Source organism: Zalophus californianus, chromosome 9 (genome assembly GCF_009762305.2).
Source record: "Zalophus californianus isolate mZalCal1 chromosome 9, mZalCal1.pri.v2, whole genome shotgun sequence".
In the NCBI taxonomy this organism is placed as follows: domain Eukaryota; kingdom Metazoa; phylum Chordata; class Mammalia; order Carnivora; family Otariidae; genus Zalophus; species Zalophus californianus.
The window spans coordinates 119322899-119343400 of record NC_045603.1 but is presented as its reverse complement, the minus strand read 5'-3'; the positions used below and the strand labels follow the sequence as shown (position 1 = coordinate 119343400).

At 42.6% G+C, this 20502-nt stretch overlaps 1 protein-coding gene and 1 long non-coding RNA gene across 7 annotated transcripts in view; one reads left to right on the top strand and one right to left on the bottom strand.

Moving 5' to 3' along the window:
- LOC113921688 overlaps positions 1-6903 on the top strand; it is a 47679-nt gene extending 40776 nt beyond the window's left edge. The window contains exon 3 of the long non-coding RNA XR_003519763.1: positions 6553-6903. This is a non-coding gene — a long non-coding RNA (uncharacterized LOC113921688). The remainder of the gene's footprint in view (positions 1-6552) is intronic.
- PIP4K2A (phosphatidylinositol-5-phosphate 4-kinase type 2 alpha) overlaps positions 1-20502 on the bottom strand; it is a 173293-nt gene that overhangs the window by 33307 nt on the left and 119484 nt on the right. For all 6 annotated transcript variants that reach the window (XM_027592629.2, XM_027592631.2, XM_027592630.2 and 3 more), the window contains 2 exons: positions 16544-16696; positions 4124-4270 (listed from right to left, as the gene is read on the bottom strand). In XM_027592629.2, coding sequence (XP_027448430.1) covers positions 4124-4270; positions 16544-16696 — 300 coding nt within the window. The remainder of the gene's footprint in view (positions 1-4123; positions 4271-16543; positions 16697-20502) is intronic.

The following is a 20502-nucleotide window of genomic DNA, read 5'->3' as shown; positions in this document are numbered from 1 at the left end:
TCTTGGTGAAGGTTCATCTCTATGTAAATGCAGATCATTAGCCTGGGGGAGGGGAGGAACTCACCCAAATTTAAATGAATTCAAAATAAAAACTCAAACAGAAGTAGAAAATAAGGTTAGTAAGTCAAGGCCAAGAGTTTGAGCCATGAAATGATGCCAGATGTCCAGGTTCCATCACAACCGAAAGTACTGGCAAGAAGAGAATTTATTCTACAAGCTAAAAAAGGGAGATGAAATTAAGGAAGTCTGAGGCAAATTAAAACTATAATATCCAGTCTAGAAGTATAATTTACATCAAGATATGTTTACTAGATGCTTCCTTGAACGAGGCACTATCTTAGGGGAATAGAAAAATAAAACGGACCAAAAATTTGCCCTTAAGGCACTTACTAGTAGGATGGATGAGTCACAACCAAAATTCACTGGCCAATTCCCATATGCTACACATTATGCCGGACATGACAGACGTGCGTGTGTGTGTGTGCACGCGCGCATGTGTAATCAAACCCTCATAACAACCCAGCAAATGTAGGTATAATTATAACTGTTTTACAGATGAAGAAACGGAGATTCAATAAAAGTTCAGCAACCCACGCATAGCTAACAAATGATAAAACCAGGACAGGAGGCTTCAGAGGTCACTCTGGCTTATTCTATAGGGGAGTCAGACCCATGAACAAAGTTCCGTAATGCTCCACAGTGTCCTTCCTCTAGGCAGCACTGCAAAGGTTGCTGAGTGAGAGAGATGATCCAAGAGCCCTGGAGAGTGGCTGGGATTTCCACCAGGGCCATTCCGGGCGACAAAACTGCCTCAACTTGGAGGCAGAACAGAGCAAGGCTGTATTTGGGAAGCTTATACAGTTTATCTGAACTCCAGAGGGTAGAAGATAAGCCTAAACCATTTTCCCTCCCTTAGACTAGCATTTCTCAAAGTGTGCTCAGCATCCTGGGGTCCCAAGACCCTTTCAGGGCTCTGCAAAGTCAAAACCATCTTTCTAATAATATTGAGACATGATCGGCTTTTTTCACTGTCCTGATATTTGCATGGATGTTACAAAAACAATCGTGGGCAAAACTGTTGGCAGCTTAGCACAAATCCAGTGGCACCGAATGGTACTAATAGAGTTTGTCATAAAATACATACAAAATATACATTATATATATGTCTAAAAATGTCCTTGATGAAGCAATGAAATTAGCAAATCTTGACCATGGAATACACATTTCTTCAATATTCTTTGTGGGAATATGTATAAAACACTTCTGTTTGTGAAGAAGGAATGTTTTAAGAAGTCATTTTTGTGATGATTTGAGTTACAAGCTCAACTAGCTGCTTTTTTCATTAAAACATTTTTACCTGAAAGAACAATGGCAATCTCTTTATTCAGATCCGGGCGTTTGGTAGATACTTGCTCAAAGAATAAAGCTGTGGGGCTCAGCTGCATGCTGGCGTTTCACCAAAAACAACGCACAGGGCTTGTTGCCAATGGTAAAATTTGAGCTTTGAAGTGGAAATCAGAGTTTTAAAAAACTTGTATCCACCACCATGAGCATGACAGCTTCTCAATACTTAAAGACTTCTCTTATGAGACTTGTGGTGAGGTTAATGTGACTTCTCGATATTGCATAATGAGTCAATATTTGGAAGACCCCGTAACTCAGTGACTGCATCTGTTTCAAATGATCAAAACATGCAAACAGACCAGTGGGTTTTAATGAAACCAATACAGCAAGTTCACTGATGTGATTTCTGATCCCACATTGTAAATATGCTTTGAGAAATTACCTTTTGTCAGGTTTTGGTAGAATATCAAAGAACAGTATCCACAAATATCTGAAAAAGTTACTAAAACACCCACCCTCCCATTTTCCAACTATGTATCTGTGTTAAGGTCTGACTTTCTTCATACACGTCAATCAAGTAACATTGCAACAGACAGCACAACCAGATAGGACATTCCAACTATTTCATATTAAATCAGATATTAGGGAGATTTGCAAAAATGTAAAGGAAAAAGAAAAGGTCACCTGTCTCAATTTTTTGATTTGCAAGATACAGCTATTTTTCATGAAAATATGCTAACATGTAATGGTTCTTTTAAATTATAAATAAAGTAAGCATTTAAAAATTTCTTATTTTAATCTCTAACATTGTAAATAGCAGTATATACAACCCGAAAGCTTTTGACAGTCCTCTTTTTAAAAAATTTTAATTTCATTATAATCAGCATACAATGTCATATTAGTTTCAGGTGTACAATATAGTGATTCAACAATTCTATAGATTACTTAGTGCTCATCATAAGTGTGCTCCTAATCCTCATCACCTGTTTCAGCCACCCCCTTCCTCCTCCCCTCTGATAACCGTCAGTTTGTCTCTATACTTAAGAGTCTGGGGTTTTTTTGGTCTCTTTTTAAATTTGTTCATTTGTTTTGTTTTTTAAATTCCACGAGTGAAATGATATGGTATTTGTCTTTCTCTGACTGACTGACTTCACCTAGCTACCCTCTAAATCCATCCACAGTGTTATAAATGGCAAGAGTTCATTCCTTTTAATGGCTGCATAATATTCCATTGTATATGTATACCACATCTTCTTTATCCATTCACCTATCAAAGGACACTTGGGTTGCTTCCATAATTTGGCTATTGTAAATAATGCTGCAATAAACATAGGGGCGTGTATGTCTTTTCAAATTAGTGTCTTTGTATTCTTTGGGTAAATACCCAGTAGTGGAATTACTAGATCATATGGCAATTCTATTTTTAATTTTTTGAGGAACTTCCATACTGTTTTCCACAGTGGCTGTACTGGGGGTCCTCTTTTAAGAGTGAAGGAGTCTGAGATCAAAAAATTTGAGATCTACTGGCAAAGACCAAAGGGTGGCAATCTTTTTCTGAATGGGTCAGCTGGTAAATGTTTTAGACTTTGTGGTTCAGAACAGTCTCTGTGGCTCAGTTGGTTGGGCAACTGCCTTAGGCTCAGGTCATGATCCCGGGGTCCTGGGATCGAGTCCCACATCGGGCTTCCCTTGCTCTGTGGGGAGCCTGCTTCTCTCTCTCCCTCTACCTGCCACTCCCCCTGCTTGTGCTCTCTCTCTCTCTCTCTGTCAAATAAAGAAATAAAATCTTTAAAAAAAGAACAGTCTCTGTGGTAGTATTCAACTCTGCCATTATAGTACAAAAGCAACCACACGTGATGCAGAAACACTGGCCACGGCAGTGTTCCAATAAAACTTTATTTACAGGGCGCCTGGGTGGCTCAGTTGGTCAAGCAACTGCCTTCGGCTCAGGTCATGATCCTGGAGTCCCGGGATCGAGCCCCGCATCGGGCTCCCTGCTCAGCGGGGAGTCTGCTTCTCCCTCTGACCCTCCCCCCTCTCATGTGCTCTCTTGCTCTCTCTCTCTCAAATAAGTAAATAAATAAAATCTTTAAAAAAAAAAAAACAACAAAAAACTCTATTTACAAAAATGGCCAAGCTGGATTTGCCATGCAGGCAGGTCACAGATTGCCAGCTCCCAACTTGGACATCCTCCCCCAAAGTCAGTGATCCAAAGAGTCAGCTCACCTCACTCCCCTCAGAATTCCCGTGGCGTGCCTCTCACCCAAGGTCTTTGTAATAGCCGGTCTCAGGGCCTGTGTCTTCTGCCAGGAATGCCCTTCCCTCAGCTCGTGCTCTCTTCCTTTGGGTCTGCTGCAATGTCATCTTTCCAGTGAAACCTTCCCCGACACCCTGTTTAAGCTGTATCCCTCCTCCATTCTTCCCCATCTTTACTTCCATCCATAGCACTTACCACTTCTTACTATGCTATAGCATTTACTCGCTACTTTTACTTATTGTCTGTCTGTAACCACCACAATGTCAGCTCCTTGAGCACAGGTCTGGTCCATTTTGTTCATCGAGCTGGTGTTCAATAAATAACTCCTTGAAAATCAGACGTGATTCCTCCTAACATGTGCAAAAGTCTTCTGGTAAAGCCAGCAAGCGATCCTTGCTTCACTTGCAGGCGAGCACTGCTAGTTTAGTTGCCTGGCGGCTTTAAGCTCTGAGCACCTCCTAAGTGTTTAGCATGATCAATTACAACATTTGTCTACTTAATAAACATGAACAAAAATCTCACCTTTAAGTCGTATTTCCTATATACAGATAAACGGTGGCTGAACACATTTCTTGTAACAATCACGTAGATTTCAACTCCATCGACATTAAGCCGGTACATGCCCAAGAACTGGGGAAGAAGGGTGATCCCATGACATTCTACTATATACTGCACAGGAGAGAGGAAAAGGAACACATTATGTAATCAAAATGTGCTCATTCAGATGTAAAATACAACTCTTCTACCTTTGTGTTTAGACAAAGTGAAACCCTCCAACTACTAAGGTCCTATTTATAGAAAATGACCATGTTTATACTGCCTGACCAGGATCTGAGATCACCATGTATACATAGATAAGAAAACTCAACTTATTCTCCAAAGAGATATTTTTTCCTAACATCCCAAACTAATTTGTAAAGTCAAAACTTGGATATAACAGTGTTAGATGAGGGGGCAAGTGATTGGTCCATTTGCTAATTCCTCTAAAGGGAAATCACACCCTACCGAGGGCCTCCCCCTTCCTTCCCAGAAGCCTGGGGTGATGACTCTGTGAGGTTGAGGGAGAGTCACTTGGCCGCCAAGATCAGCTCTTTTAACAGTGTTGTGAAAGTATTGCATTGAAGCTGTGATTAAAGAGGAAACTGTGGAGAGAGCTGAGTGTTAGACGCTGGGACAGTCATCTCTAGTCCTAGCTTTTGTTTCTCACCCACCACACTAATGCGCTGAGCCACTGTGCCCACCAGAGCAGCAGCATGAAGGGAAGGTGCCGTGCTACCCCAAGAGTACTTGCTCCTGCTCTCCGGACAGACGGAGGTACTCTGGCCCCCATGTTGGATTTCATCAAGGCCGCTGTACAAGTTCCAGCTTTGACACCATTTCTGATAACAGTTGCAAAAACACAACATGAGTCTCAAGGTATTGGTGACCATCCTCTAAAGGGCCACAAGAGGGAGACACATCTCCTTTGAAAGCTGATATTTTTAAAATGGGTCCCACGGCACTCTCCAAAGGAAAGTTGGGTTTTCCTTTCTTTAAAATGAAAGGGGAAAGGATATTTCAAAAGAGCTCTTTTTTTTGTCCTCGACAGGTGTGTGAAACGTCTAGGATAATGAATAGCATGAGTAGCATGATTTCAAAATTGTAAAAATTGTTTAAATCATACACGTTGTGCATATTTATAGGGAGAAGCCTGGAAGAATGGTCACCAAGTGGTAATGGTAGAATTTGGGGTAACTTTGCTTTCTCCCCCCTCTTTTTGTAAATTATGCTGCCTGAATTTTTCCATTTTACAATGAGCATTTTAGAAAAATAAAAATAAAATGCCCTTTCAAACTTTTTAGTGGCAAGCACTGTCAATAATCAACTCTGATACTATTTAACCATCTTAAAGGTCAAAAAAAGCCTTTAGTGTTTGTCATTAAAGACGAACAGCATCAGTACATGAGTTTGATATTTGTCACCCAGAGTGTTGGCAGGTTTTAAAGATGCTCTTGCTCTTTTCTATCATACTGACCACAACTGAGCTACACATTTAATTTGATATATTTCCTGAGTAGAGTTTCACCTCAATTGTTCTTCCTTTGAAGTCAGATCAGTGGAACATTTTCTATTTCTCTCCTTTCGAAAAAACAGTAAATTAACGTGAGGTTTGCAAATACAAAATGGGCGGTTGGTTGAAAACAAAACTTCACACATCTGATCTAAAGAAATAAAAAGGGCTGTTGTCCCTCACCTCTGAAGAAAGATGGTTGGGTGAGCCTTAAAAACATGGAGACTACAGGGGTCTACACTGTGTGAGCACGGTAGAAGGAACGTAGGTTTGTGAGCTGGAAAGAATGCATATGCACCCCAGTGCCTCCATTTACCAGCTGTGGGATCTTGGGCAAGTTACTAGATCACTCTTCATTTTAGTTTCATTTTCTGGAAAAGGAGCACCATAATTCCTACCAGCAAGGAAAGTTGTTGTGAGGATTAGTATGTCAAAATACTTCACACCATGCCTGCGCACCGTACTACATCATCCTTCCTCCCTCTGCAGAGGACAGTGATAATAGTTAACAATTATTTTCATTCAAAACTCTCAAAGAAACTTCAGTGTTACATGCATCTGCTTGGTCCTCCGAACTCAGAAACGTGGACTAGCGTCCACTCCGAGGCAGGCTCTGTGTAGGTATTTTGGAGGCTCATAGGACATGCATGTCTGTCCCCTCCTCCGGGGGTGGGGGGTACACCGCTGCTCAACCCCCCCTTTGTGCTCGGATTATTCTCATCTTGGCCTATCTTTTACAAGTCCTGGCAGCAGGGTAAGTCTTTTTGATCAAAATCTCTGTACCAAGCCACAGAGCGCCTTGGAACAGAGTAGATACTATTATTCAGGTAATGAAAATGATAAAGAAACTTTCTGCACCCTATACAGGAAATCATCGACAAGGTTTTTTTTCTCCCCACAGAAAAACACCCACGTGGATTACATTCTACAACTCCCCTATCTTTAAGACTAAATAAATTACTGCAAATAAAAATGAGATCAATTTAATCTGCATCTCCAAGTTTCTACATGTGCTGCTTCTCAAAGGCCTGGCTCATCGATGAGGCTCTTCGACGAACACCTTGAAAAGTACAGATTTAATAGACTTAAGCTCCTGTGTTTATAAATATGGACCAGACCACAACCTATATTCAAGCGTATCCTATTAGATTCCAGTACTGGTGAGCAACACAGTTGCTGCCAAAGGCTTAGAAAGCATTTATGGGTCAAAACGTTGCAGAAGAGAAAATCCCACCCATTGACAGAATTTCTGGGGAGGGGCTCCGGGGAAAGATGAGACGGTTTCATGATAGGAGAGGGACATTCCAGTGGCTCTGGCAACGCCAAGCTGGGGGGCCGCTGTTCTAGCGTGGTGCGTCACTGCCTGGGGAAGCTGGTACAGAGGCCCAGATGTTCATCCTCTTGGGTTCTTCACCAGCTGACCCCGGAAGTGCTGCACACAAACTCTGACCCCAGTGGTCACATCTGCAAAGCACACACGAACTACCAGGGTAATCCCACATCCAGGGCGACTGCAAATTCATGGCCAGAGCTTTAGCTGGGGCCTTTGCACAGCTCAGGCACATCACGCGGCTAGGAGCCCTATTGGTCCAGCTCCACATTCACGAGCTGTGTATCCCTCGACCAATTATTCAACCTCTCTGTGCCTCTGCATTTGAAGGAGAGGGGTAATGACAGTAATGAGGGCATAGGGTTTCTGTGAAGAATGTGAAGACCTGGGAAAAAATGACTGCAGGGGACTGACTGCCCATGACTCGAGCTGGAACAAGATGAAACCAAGACCCTGGGGTGAGGGGTGGAAAAGGAAGTGGGGAGGGAGGAAGGGAGGGAAGGGAAGGAGACTTCTTAGAGCACCTGATGTATCCCTAAAAGGCTGAGAAATGAATTTTATTTTAAATGCATGATGGGAATTCTCAATTTCAATGAACCTCCACAAAGACTTTCCAAAAATGAATAGTTTTGTGAATGTATGTATCTGCTGATAAAGTAAGGGGTAATGTTCTTGTAAATACGAAAGAGACACTAAAAAAATTGTATTTCTCTCTCATGTTACTTTAGGATCAGAACTCAGCACTTTCCTTTCAAGAATTTACACATCATTGACAAATTTACAAAACAACTTGTACATAAATGCTTCCAAAATAAGGAGGAAGGGGTGTATTGCGAGCACTACAATGTCATGCCATTCTTCAATGACCAATCATTTGGGAGGAGCACCCTCTTTTTTTTGAATATCGAAAAACATCCTCAGCATCTCTTAATTTCTTTATTAACATTGTTGATTCGATCACAAGATAACCTAAGGAATCTTTGCTTCCTCCCTTCTACATGCTTAATTTCCAGACTACAAGAATGAAGAAATAACAATTTCATCCTGAGGATGACTCCCTAAGAAAGGTCTAAGTATTTCTTTCACTTTCAACCACTGTCTTGATGTGGCTACAAGGCAGGCCTTCCCTACTGGCAAAGGACATAGACACATGGGTGCTCCCCACCAGCTATATTAGTATCTCAGCCTCCAGACTCAGCAGGTACGGTGCCTACAGTAGCCTGGTAGACTCCTTTCTAGAAGTCAGATGAGTTTGCAACTTCTGTTCTGTGCCACTCTGAGGTCCCGAGGGAGATAAGGCCACAAATGGACCAAACACTTGGCAATGCTGATCATCCATGTGTGGCTCAGAAATTAAGAGCGCACATCAGGCAAGAGAGAAGAGAGAGGATTCTTTTATGAGAGCATGGGCTGCGTATGTACAGTCCTGGAGAGTGTGCCTTTCAGTGGCTTCTCGAATGTGGCCTTTTCCCGACACATTCCTACCTGTGGCATAATGCTGGCTCTCCTCTGTCACCTGCAGCCAAGCTTTTCTCTCACATCAAAGAGAAGCTCGGTCTGGCGCCTCGACGGGTGGCTTTCAAATGCTTGCAATTCCACGATGACACTGAGTTTTCATCTGAATAGGTACTGAATATTTACTCCCCAATTTTAAAAGAGTGAACTTGATTATCATCAATTCTTATTATGCTTGCTATAGGAAGCTAAAACACTCAGTTATTCTTGGGGTCAGCGTCCATACTCTCAGTGTTAAACTCACTGTATTACCTACATTTAAATGCATTTTTAAATATTGTTTTTATTATTTTTCACTTTTGTACTTAATTGGCTGGATACCTCAAGTCACCTGTTACTCATCATGGAGTGGTTTCTGTTTTTTTCAAGAGTACTCTCAGAAACTTTTATTTGCCTGCAGTGTTTCTGTCTGAAACCTATGCTTCCAACACTAACAGTTTTTACTTCCTTCTGTCTTCTTTTAAAAAAGGTACTTGTAAATGATTCCATGGTACAATCAATAAAACCAAATTTTATCTCTTCGTAAGTCTTCCTTAGAACTTTTTCCTACATAGCCATGGGTTTGTTAGAACTGTCATACCACAATAAATTAACACGGTGAAATCAGAATTTTTAAAACATATACAATGAAACAGCCATAAGATGTTTCCTTCGCTCTTAGGCGCTCAACAAGAATAACAAGTATTATGAATCCCCGCTTTGTTGCTCTTCTCATGCAAAATGAAATGCCATTAAAAGATTCACAGCTGACTGAAGGGTTCAGCAGAGAGGATTCTAAGTGATGTACTGCAACGGATAAATATTTATATCTCCGCGTGAGAGTGTGAGCCTGGGCTCTGGCTTTTGGAAATTGCTGTTATTATCATGTTTCACTCATTTTTTTTAGAGGCTTGAAGTGACAATTTAATACAGCATCAAATTAATACTTCAATGTAAAGTCTTGTTTCATTTAATGTTTTTGAAAGGTTAAATTATCTGTAATCCTTATTGTGCCTCTGGCTATGTTTATAGATCACTGACAACATGAAAGAAAAGAAAAGAAAAGAAAGAAAGACAGCCTGAAATTAAGGATTGCTTTGTTTTAGAATGACCAAACAAATAAAGAAATCCAAACTTAACTTGAATTAGTGTTTTGGGAAAATGGTCTTTAAGTATCAGTTAATAGAGTTTATTTTGGTTTCAAACAGTTTTGAGGTGAAAAAAGAATGTAAGGATGACTACATTTAAGCTAATATAAACACAAAACTACTGCCTTTCTTAAAATTGATAAAATCAGATTTGAAAGGAACAAACATTCCTCCGTAGTGTTTACAAACACTCTTAGTACTGAGATAATGCAGAATATATAGAATATACCTGAAGGAAAACACTGATGCTACTCTTGTTTGTTACACATAATTAAGACCCAGAAACACCACGGTTATTAAAGATGAAATGACTTTGTAAGAACTACTCTATCGTAAGTGCAGATGGCATTTATTCATTGACCACAGGGAAAATGCAGGATTGCTGCTCCACCATCATCCTAAGGAGATCTGAGAGGCCCGTGGCCTCCACTAGATCCGCACCTGATGGGAGGCTTTACTGGTCAAAGAAGGCAGGTTCCAGAACCAGCCCCTTGCCCTCCAGTCAGGAGCTGCGCCCCCGGTGGCCTGTGACTGGGGTCTGGAGGCCAAAGTTTAAGCAGATGTGCCAGCGAGCCAGGACAGGGGGAGGAGCTGGGGCCAGAGAAGCTGGGCTGGGTGGTAGGAGAGGCAGGGAGCTGGGAGGTGCTAGATTCTGACAGAAACATGTTGTGCTCCTCATTCATTTTCTTCAGCACAGATAAAACTCTCGGGACAACACCTTTCCTAAAGTCAGCTTGGAGGCCCGCTAGAGATGAGGCGATGAACTCAACAAGACCATCAAACACAAGAAGGCAAGTATGGCTGCCTTTGGAGAAGACCTCCCCGCCCAGCTGTGGTGTGCAGTCCACAGCCTTGCTGGCAACTTCTTCAGGGTCGGCCTCCCGGTCACTCTGCACAACCGTGGGAGCTTCTGCGGTGGGTGGTGGGGAGAACTCAAGAGCACCCCACCAGCTGGCTGCAGCTTGGTGATCTGACTTCCCCTTCTGCCCAATCTTTCTTCTTCCCCCTACCCTACATAGATAGGTGTGATCCCTAGTCAATGTCTTGACCCCAGACTGTGGGGGCTTCTGCTTGGGAAGGTCACTCTGATAGAGAGGCAGCAGGCCCATGAGACAACAAATTCAGGTTCCCAGAAATTGCAGTGGTTAGGACCATCAGAAATAGAGTTTAAACAGTCATGCATAAAACATTTAAAAAATAAAGGATGCAATTTCAGAGATGAACCTAACACAAGAAACTATCAAGAATGAACTGGCAGATTTTTAAAAATGGAACTTCTACAAGGAAAAATGTAATTATTGAAATAAAAACCCACTGGACAGGTGAGACAACAGAATAGGACAGTGGAAGAGAGAACTGGGCCGGGCAGAGCTGAGGAATTTCCCTGGAATCTCGCAAGCAGGGATGTCTGGAGATGGAAAACGGGAAAGAGGAGTGAAGAGCTGTGAAGACCAGAATGAGAACATTCTAGCTGTTGGAGAGAGGACAGGAGACAGACGGTGTATAAAGAGAGAAGGATGACAGAATTTCCAGAAACTGGAGGAAATCTGCTGCGGGCAGTGGGTGTTGGTGAACAGGTTGGGCAGCTCCCTAGAAGCCTGAGGATGAATGGGTAGGATGATGGGAACTGAGGGCTCCGATCACCCCATTAGCAAGCGGCCACTCCCTGCCTGCAAAGTGGAGCTCAGCAGGGCGCTCCCTGGGGACCCGAAGGATGGCAAAGGTCTTCCTGATGCTTCTACGAAGAGATGAAGAGATGCCAAGAAATGTGTCTGCAGCTTCTGAGGGCAGAGGCCCTGTTGGGAGCTCAGCTGTAGGAGCAGAGTACCAGGGTACTCCTGGACTTGAAACTTTAACCTACTTTGCAAATCTTAATTGACCTCTCCTCCAGCTGGGGGACCAAAACCCCAAGAGCAGACTCAGAGCGTTTCTCCAACTCTAGAAAGTAGAGAGTGCCCTGCCATCTAACAAGCTTAATCAGCATCACCTGGGAGCAGGTTAGAGACGCAGCATCTCGGGCCACCCCAGACCTACTGAGTGAGAATCGCGTGTTTCTGCCTGGGGCTCGGGTGTTGTGGCTACAATTGAAGTATGAGAAGCACTTGAGGCAGTATGTAACTTTTTCTCATTCTGCACAACACCCAACTGCTTTAAGCTATTACGGTGCCTATTTTTTGAGCTTTCTTCTACGGTGGCTCATTCTTCGAATGATGACACCAACACCAATGTCCCTCATGGGAGGATAAAAAGATGTACTCCAAGGAGGGTCCGAAAAAGTCAAACATTCACTCTAACATCCTTTACTGAGCTGTGAGGTAGCTTATTTAGCAAGGAATTCAGATGTTCAGACATGACATCCAGATTCGGTTCAAGTTACTAGTTGTTTCCCAATGCAAAGGATAAAAAAGGATTTTGGAGTTACTTTATCAACCTTATCAATTTATCATTTCAGTCATTTTGAAATAAGAAAGAAGTAAATTTAAATGCTGTATTTCAAAACCTTAAAAGATATTCTTAATGATACATTCTTAGGCCTTTCTTAATGATGTATACAGTAACTTGTTCCCTCTCCTAAAACTTATAAAGTTTTACTAACACTGACCCTGAATTTCAGTTAAAGCTGAACCTACACGATGTCAGAACTCCCAATGATTTCAGGCCAGTGGAAAAAAAAATCGGTTATTTTAAGAGAAGTAAGACATTCTAGCAGGCTCTTGACTATTGTTTCCTTTTCAAATGCTCTTCTGACACTAGTTGATAATCATCATTTACAAGACCCAAGTTTGTTCTAGCCTACCAGAAATTTAAAGAAAATGGTATTGACACCAAAACTTTAGGTTATTTTCCCAAACATAACAGAGAAAACCAAATAAAGTAAAAGAGACTTATAAATGTTTGCTTTGCTTAACAGAAATTCTCCATTGGTCTGAGAGATGATGCTGAGTGGAAATTAGGGCAGGATTTGGGCTGCAAGTAAAGACTAAGGCAAGATGCAGGGGGCTTGGGGAAAATCCTAACTCCTCACGGTTTGAATCTTCATAATTCTGCAACAGTGCCACATGATACCAGAAACCGGGCCCCCTAGTGGATTGACAGGGTTAATGATTTCAACACTGGGAGGTAGGAAAGTAAGTAGAAGAATGGGCTTTAACTTATTCAATCATTGATAGAGCACCTACCATACACCAAGATGGGCAGGTTGTAAACATCAATTCACCTAATTAGCACAATACCCAACGAAGGAGGTACTATTATCCAAATTTTATAGACAGAGAAGCAGGCACAGAGTGGTTAGGTAACTTGCCCAAGGTCACATAGCTGGTCAGGGGCGAAACTGCAGCAGACAGCTCCAGAGTCTGACGTCTGAACCACCTACCACACCATGTCCCTGGTGAGGTTGGCTCGTCAGAAGCTTAGTCCCAGGAAGAATTTATTTAAACATCTAGCAATGTTCCACTTCTCCAGAGACTGGCCTCATGGTGATTTTAACCTTCCAGACTACAGCTGCAGTTCTGGGTATAGTCCATCAAACAGAAAACAATGAAAGCAAAGAGAACAGAAAAGGGAAGCCAAAGGGCCACAGAATAACACAGCTATCGGCAAGTCCAGCCATTTGCTCCTCGGGAGACACCCTCTCTGAGAGTCGGTCCCGTCCACTGACAGGCAGTTGGACCAAGTCTCTCTGCTTGTCCAGACCAGGCAGTTCAGAAGCACAGCGCATCAGAAGGTAAAAGCAAGACGAAATAGAAGAACTGATATTTGCTGCTGAAGCAGACGACAGAAATTTGTAAGACTCCACATAAATCCTCGAATTGGCCCAGGCCTACGTAAAGTTGGAAGAAAGGCCTGATATGCATCGCAAATGCCCGTGAGCACCACTAACTAGAACAGAGAACCACAAAGCCTGGAGAGACCTCTCCTGGATCACAGATGATGAGGCCTCTGTCCAATCGTGTGCAATAGCTACACCTGGGGATGGAAAAGGCCGAGCTTGCCACCGTGTCACATCACCAGCACCCTGTGTGAAGGTGGCCTGTGAAAGGAGTGGTGAGACCGGGCTGGCAGAGGGTCAGGAAGCCCGGGCAAACTGCATCCTCCCTGGCACAACTGTGGTGGCTAAGTGTAATTGTGTTCAGTGTGGTTTCAGCAGCCTGCACTGATGGGTTTCTTTTCAAGCTCTGTGAAATTCTGTGTTGCACGGGCGTTTGCAAGGATGACGCTGATTGTGTCACATGTCCTCTCTGTGGGGTACTCCTTAGACCAACTCTGTCTGATCCTAGGACTAAGAACAGTTCCAGTCCTCCCGATCAACTGATTCATTGGTATCTTCAGGCCCAACAGCTGTGTAATGGGCTTGCTCAGGTTTCTCTTTCAACTTTGGTTCCTAGGAAACTCAAACTCCCAGCCCTCATGCAAGCAGGCATGCTGGCATCCTGGCATGACATTTTCAGCTCATCCCAGGCTCCATTTTGTGTCTTCGCCGTCTCTTTCCCTCTCTTCCCATTTATTCTGTCTTGTGTTTCAAACTTCTTTGAAGGCCACCTATATCCTTTCTGGAATTAGGTCAGGGTAAATCCCTGAATGAATGAATGAATGAAACGTCGATGGGGAAACTGAGCTTCGAGATCACCTAAGTAGCCATTTCTTAAAAAGCCAGGATCTAGGTCTCCTGACTTTCAACTTAATGTCCTTGAAATAAATTGTATTACTAGTGGCAATTCTCAATCATTAAGACACTTTAGATTAGATTTAAAATACTATTTTTAAGAAGAAAGAAAAAGCTAGATGTTGGCTAACAGACTTTTCTGGGTAAAGAACATACCAAGCAAATAACTTTTCGAGCAGTGGAACGAAAGGCAATCTTTAGCACTGGGAAAGCCCTGGAAGCACGTCAATAGATTTATTTTGATCCCCAGTGTATTTCATGGAATACTGATGACATGTCAAATCTGCATGTGAGGTTACAGTGACTACCCCAGAGAAACGTTTCAAACAGTGATTTCTGGAAAGTCAAAAATAATTCTGAACTCAAAGTTGTCATCAGGAAGTTGATGTTTGATTTGCGTGTCACATTTTATTAGAACGGTATTGTAGCCACGTATCAGAATAATATGTTTTCATCAGTCACTGAGGTATCACTCTGCTTTGAATGTTCTGAGGTAATTTAAAGAAAGAATAAAAAGAATGTCTAAGCAGGACATTAAGTTCCAGAGGGGGAGAAATGAAATAGTAGACAGTTCAAAAGATGAATAGTTAAAAGTCCCATCTTGTAATTCAATTCATTCAGAAGCCTGTGCCTTGGTGTTTTCATCCTCACCGGTACTATCTGGGCATCTTAAAATGTCCTTTGTATTAGGCAACAACGTAAGTGCTACAGAACAAATTTCTAAAGGAAGAGATGTTACAAAAGATTTTTTAGATATTCAATTAATTGAGAGGCTAATGTTTTTAGAGAATAAATTAGGAAAAGTCCCCAGTTTCCAGAAACAGAATAGAGCTCAAAGATTTTCAATAGATTTCACTGCAAGCAAAATACAATCGATCGTATTCGCAGAGACGGGAAGAAAAAGCAACTGCCAAGAAATAATCCGTGATGTCAGAGCATCACGCGTGACCATAAAGTAGGGAAGCTGACTTTTAAACAGACATCTCAGAGCTCACAAATCCAAACGAGCACTGCCTGCAAAATAGTTACTTTGAGAGGCTGAGACTTAACAATGTTTCAGAATCCTTTGGTTCGCACAAGCAGGGCCCTCCGCACTTTATTCTGAATATCCTCTGTGACAGCCAATCTTTACCTGTGAGGAGGATTTGGAGCTATATAGGTCAAAAAATGCAGCAGGAGTCTAAAAGCAAGTGTGTGTGTGTGTGTGTGTGTGTGTGTGTGTGTGTGTGTTGGCATGTGGCCAGACACCAGTTCTGAAGATGACTGCCATCATGTTGCAAGCAATGGCCATATTCATGGCAAAGACCACAATTTCTCAGGACGCCAGATGACCCGATGATGGCAGTTGGTGTATACTGAGGCACCAGGGCGGGGCAGACTCTGCGCTGAGCATCTGCTGTGCCCTCTCCCGCTTAACCTTCAGGACTCAGTGTCAGGTGTCGTTGTTACCTCCATTGTCTAAATGAAGAAACAGAGGCTCCAAAGTCCAGAAGTCACATGGTTAGGTGACAGGGCTGGGATTTGAACCCAGGAATGTCTGATACCGGACTTCATGCTCTCACGTCACAGTAGGCAAGGCCTTTTACAGCTCCAGCTGGGACCTGGGTGCATGCGCTCTACCAGGCACGCTTGGGTTGGAATTTATCGAGATTGAGGGAGAGAGAGGGAATGGGAGAGGGAGACAAGAAGGGAGGGAGAGAGAGAGAGATCACTGCTCCCAACAGTAGTTTCATTTTATTCCCCGGGGATTATGAAAGGAGAACCCTGAGGGGCAAAAAGGAGGCAGGAAGTAGACAAACATCAACTTTCTAAAATTGACTAATTTTCTCAGAGTGGGGTGGACCTCTCTGGGGCTGGGGCAGGATGAGACAGAGAAAGCAGGATAGGATTTGGAGGTGTAAATAAATACCCAAGAGGTCAACACCTAACTTCTCGCACGGTCGAAACACTTCTGAAACATGCCTAAATCTTCAACTGAGTGACTTAAAATTCAGAATGGTAATCATCAAAATTATTATGCAGAAGAGTATTTACATGAAAAGTGTTATATAAATAACTACTGACCTCCATAGTACAAGAATTCCTAAATGTTAACTCTCGGTAATCTGGCCACAGGAATGTTAATAAACCCAGCCAGAGGAGATTTTTCTGTCAAATGTGTTCTCGTCATTTTCTAACTGTATCTTTGGCCTTGGTATTCATAATTCATAGTGAATGTTAACTTTCTCAAGAGTTTCAAATAGAAAAAAATTACCTGGTGGTATTTCTTCAGGATGTTGTGCATTTCAGCCACATCTTCACTCGTGATGGTCTTGATGATGTATCTCTTGTCGTAGGAAGTGTGGAATCGAGCCCCACTGCGCGCCTGGGAATCGTTGGGAAGGGGTGCGCTCCTGGTCAAGGAATTCTTCCGGTCGGGATAAGGTGGGGGCAGGAGGGAAAAGACTGGTTAGAGGCACGGCCTTCTGATTTTCAGATCATGTGTTGTCATCACAAGTTTTCAAACACATTTATGTTTGGAACAAACTGGTATAAGGAGGATGACAACATTATATATTCGTCATAACTCGAATTGCTAGTTCTTCAAATGAAGTGAAAACAGCCTGGATATACACTATGCTTCTAATGTCCTCAGAGTAGGCTAATGCCTAGAATTACAACCAAAGTTATTTTGTTCACCTTGTTCTTTTCTGAGCTGGACAAGAGCTCAATTTTTCTTCTGAATCAAATTAGGTTCCAGTCATGAAAAAATGTTTTTTACATTCCCCGAGTGGTTTCCCTATAGGACAGGTATTCTGCCAAACAGCAAGCAGGAAATATTTCTCCTAATTCTGATACCACCCCCATGAAGTGGTTACTATTAATACCATTGTAGTTTTACAGATGAGGAGATGGGGACAAGAGAGGGCTGATCACTGGGCACAGGTCCCACGACCGGTAAGGGGAAGCACCGGAGTCACATCTCCAGTGTGGTTGGCTCAGAGCCCCAGTTCTCAACTAGTAAACCCCCAAAACTGCGCTGTCTGCCGCATGCCTTGCGAGGGGCCTGAGCAGCTGTATTCTAAACTAGCTCCTCACAAGACTCGATTTTGGTCCATCCTCCACCCCCCTTCAGCCATTTTTGAGAAGAGCTTAGCTCCTGGAGGGTGGACGAGGAGGGGTTCTGAGCAGGGGCTCTGGTAGCATCATTTCATTTCCAGTATCTGGCTCCCGCTATCAACACTCCAGGTAGGTAAGTCCACCCTAACGTCTGCCCTTTTCTCACTCGTGACTCTCCTGTTTGAATCTGTCATTTCCTTAGCCTCCAAGAAACCTCTCCCCCTTCCTCCCAGCTTCCTACTCTGGTCACTCAGACTGCTGGGCTAACCTCCAGCATCTCAGAAGTCTGAGCCTCACCCCTGATGCCTCTGTTCCTCAGTACTGACCTCCTGCCCTGCCTGGCCCCACTGGGTTGCATGGGAGGGATTCAAAGGCGAAGAGACCTTCCCTTTCCAACTTCCTCTCTAAATGTGGGACCGAGTTGGACAAGAGCTTAAATTTTCTTCTGAATCAAATTAGGTTCGAAAGCCCCACTGAATGTCCACTAAAGGGGACACAGATGTCTTCAGAGAGGCAGGTGATTATCCCTGCATCATGGATTTTCAATGAAAGAGTTCCTTTCTGCCTGGTATATTCAAGTCTCTTTATCCTTTCCTTCTTTTCTAGATGAAATCCGACAGGATTGAGCCCTATGAAGTACAGCTATGTCGCAGGGGCAGTAACTCAGGAAGGTCCTTCTGGTGCTGAGGGAGTGGCCGGAGAGCGCGGTCACTCACTGCCACATTGTGCGAGTGCGACGGCGCATCCTGATCAGAGTGCTGCCAGGCACACCTGTCAAGTGCAGAGCCAAAGCTGCCAATGAACTGGATTTGCTTTCTTTAGGTTATTGGGAAACTGGAGAGAAGAAAAAAAATCGATGTAACTTCCAATGAGCTTAAAGAGCAGGAATTGGCAGTGTTAAATATTCTTGAGACAACTGAAATCCATTAGACAGACTTGAGAAGGATGAAAATAATTTTCAGGACAAAAATGGCCATATTCATGAGAGTCTAATTCTCCATGACACTGTTTTGTTTTTTTTCCTCAAAAAAATTCTCCTTTGCACTACTACCTACTAAGAAGAAAAAGGAAGAAAATCAAAGTGAATTTCCCTTCTTGGGGTTTTAAACACTAGCCAAAAACAAACAAACAAACAAACAAACAAAACAATCATTGCCATGGGCTAATGGTCTTACATTTTCCTCCCACACATTAACCTGCAAAAAATCATTCCAAATAACTTCTTTTTGGAAGGGGGCGGGGCAGGTAATAAAGGATACCTGTGCTCAGCAAAGGATAGAATGACAGCAACATATTCACTAATATCAGATATTAAAGTCTAACATTCGATCACAGACCAATGGGAGAGAATAAAATTGAAAGCTGCACAGTAAGTGCTTCTCAAACTTTAATGAGCCACCAAATCACCCTGGGGGATCCCGCTGAAATGCAGATTCTGACCCCGCAGCTGTGGGTGGGGGCATCTGAAGAAGCAGATGATGCTGATATAGTCACAGTAGGTCTGTCTCCCAGGTGAGAATCAAGGGTCTGCTGAATTGTGGCTATGATGTGCTTTGTCTGTGCAGAGTGTGTCAAGTCCTGTGCATTAAGTGTGTCATAATTACGCACTTACCTGCATGAACACCTTTCCCACCATATTCTGTCCAGTTCTGGTTTGGTTAAAATGGGAAACTTTATTTTATTTTTTTAAGGATTTTATTTATTTATTTATTTATTTATTTGAGAGAGATACAGAGAGGGGGAGTGCGAGAAAGAGCAGAGGGAGAAAGACAAGCAGAGACCCTGAGATCATGACCCAAACAGAAACCAAGAGTTGGACGCTCAACTGACTGAGCCACACAGGTACCCCAAAATGGGAAGCTATGTAGTGAAAAAGAAGACTTTGTTGCATTCACTGTATTAATTCACTAGAGAAATGTTTAGTAATGATAGGTACAAGGCAATGTATGGGTTTCCCAAGGGCTAGAAATGACTCATCAAATAAGCAGTGGCTCTTTAGCTCAAACGCTACATCCTTTCAAATTCTTTGTCTTCCCCTTTAGTTTCAAATATATTGATAGTCATTTATTCTAGACTCTGTATTAGCATATTGTCCATGTCTTAATCCTGGTTCTAACACTTTACAAATTCTAATCTTGGTTCTGCCTCAACTCAGTTTTTCAATAATCACATGAGTAGACCCAACCCACAGTGTCTACCTCCAGTGTGGGTAAGGATTTTTTTTAAGGCTCTTAGTTTTCAAATAATCAGGGAAGTTTTGTGAAAATTAAGAAAGTTCCTTTATCACTATGACCATAAAAAGATATGAATCGAATTTTTTGAAAGCCTTAGACAAGCAGAAAATCAGAAGAGTAAACACTATTTTACACAAAATGCACAATCCTTGCAATGACCCTAAGGCCTGGAAAAATCCAACTCATTATTTCATCTTTATTTTCACAACATTCCTCTGAGATAGGAAAGGCCAGGGGCATTTTCCCACTTGAAGATAACCAAACTGTGGAGTACAATGGAGTCAAGTAATATGCAGGCTCCTGCCTAAAGCCTCCTCTGAGGAAACCAAAAAGGGCAATTTCGAAGACTAAACTTTTGCCATTACTTAACATCACAATCATAGACTTTCTGTGGTCTTTGAAATAAGGTAGAAATGCGTGTGTGTGTGTGTGTGTGTGTGTGTGTGTGTGTGTGTGTGTGTGTGTGTGTGTGTGTGAAGGCAGTACTGTGTAGCAGTAGGGCACATGGTCTGCCACTCTTCAACCCTTGGATTTAGCCTCTCTGAGCCTCAGTTTCTGTGTCTGTAAAGTGATGGAGAATAAACTAGGGGAGAGGGTGAGCTGAATAAGAGCTCTACCACAGAACTTTTATAACTGTAAGAATGTGTTTACTTGAAGGCACAGCGCACGGCTCCAGGAACTGCAGATTCACCTCAGTCTGCTTCCCGACAGAAGTTCAGTCAGAAAGGTACAACCATTACCTCAAGCAGAGGCATCATGATGGTTTAGGATATCTGGGCCATGATTAAAAAGAAGATGGCAATAGTTCTTAGGGCAGCATGAAAATAACACTTTATAGATTCCAGATATTCTCAGGACAATTTCGGCAAGACAGAGAAAA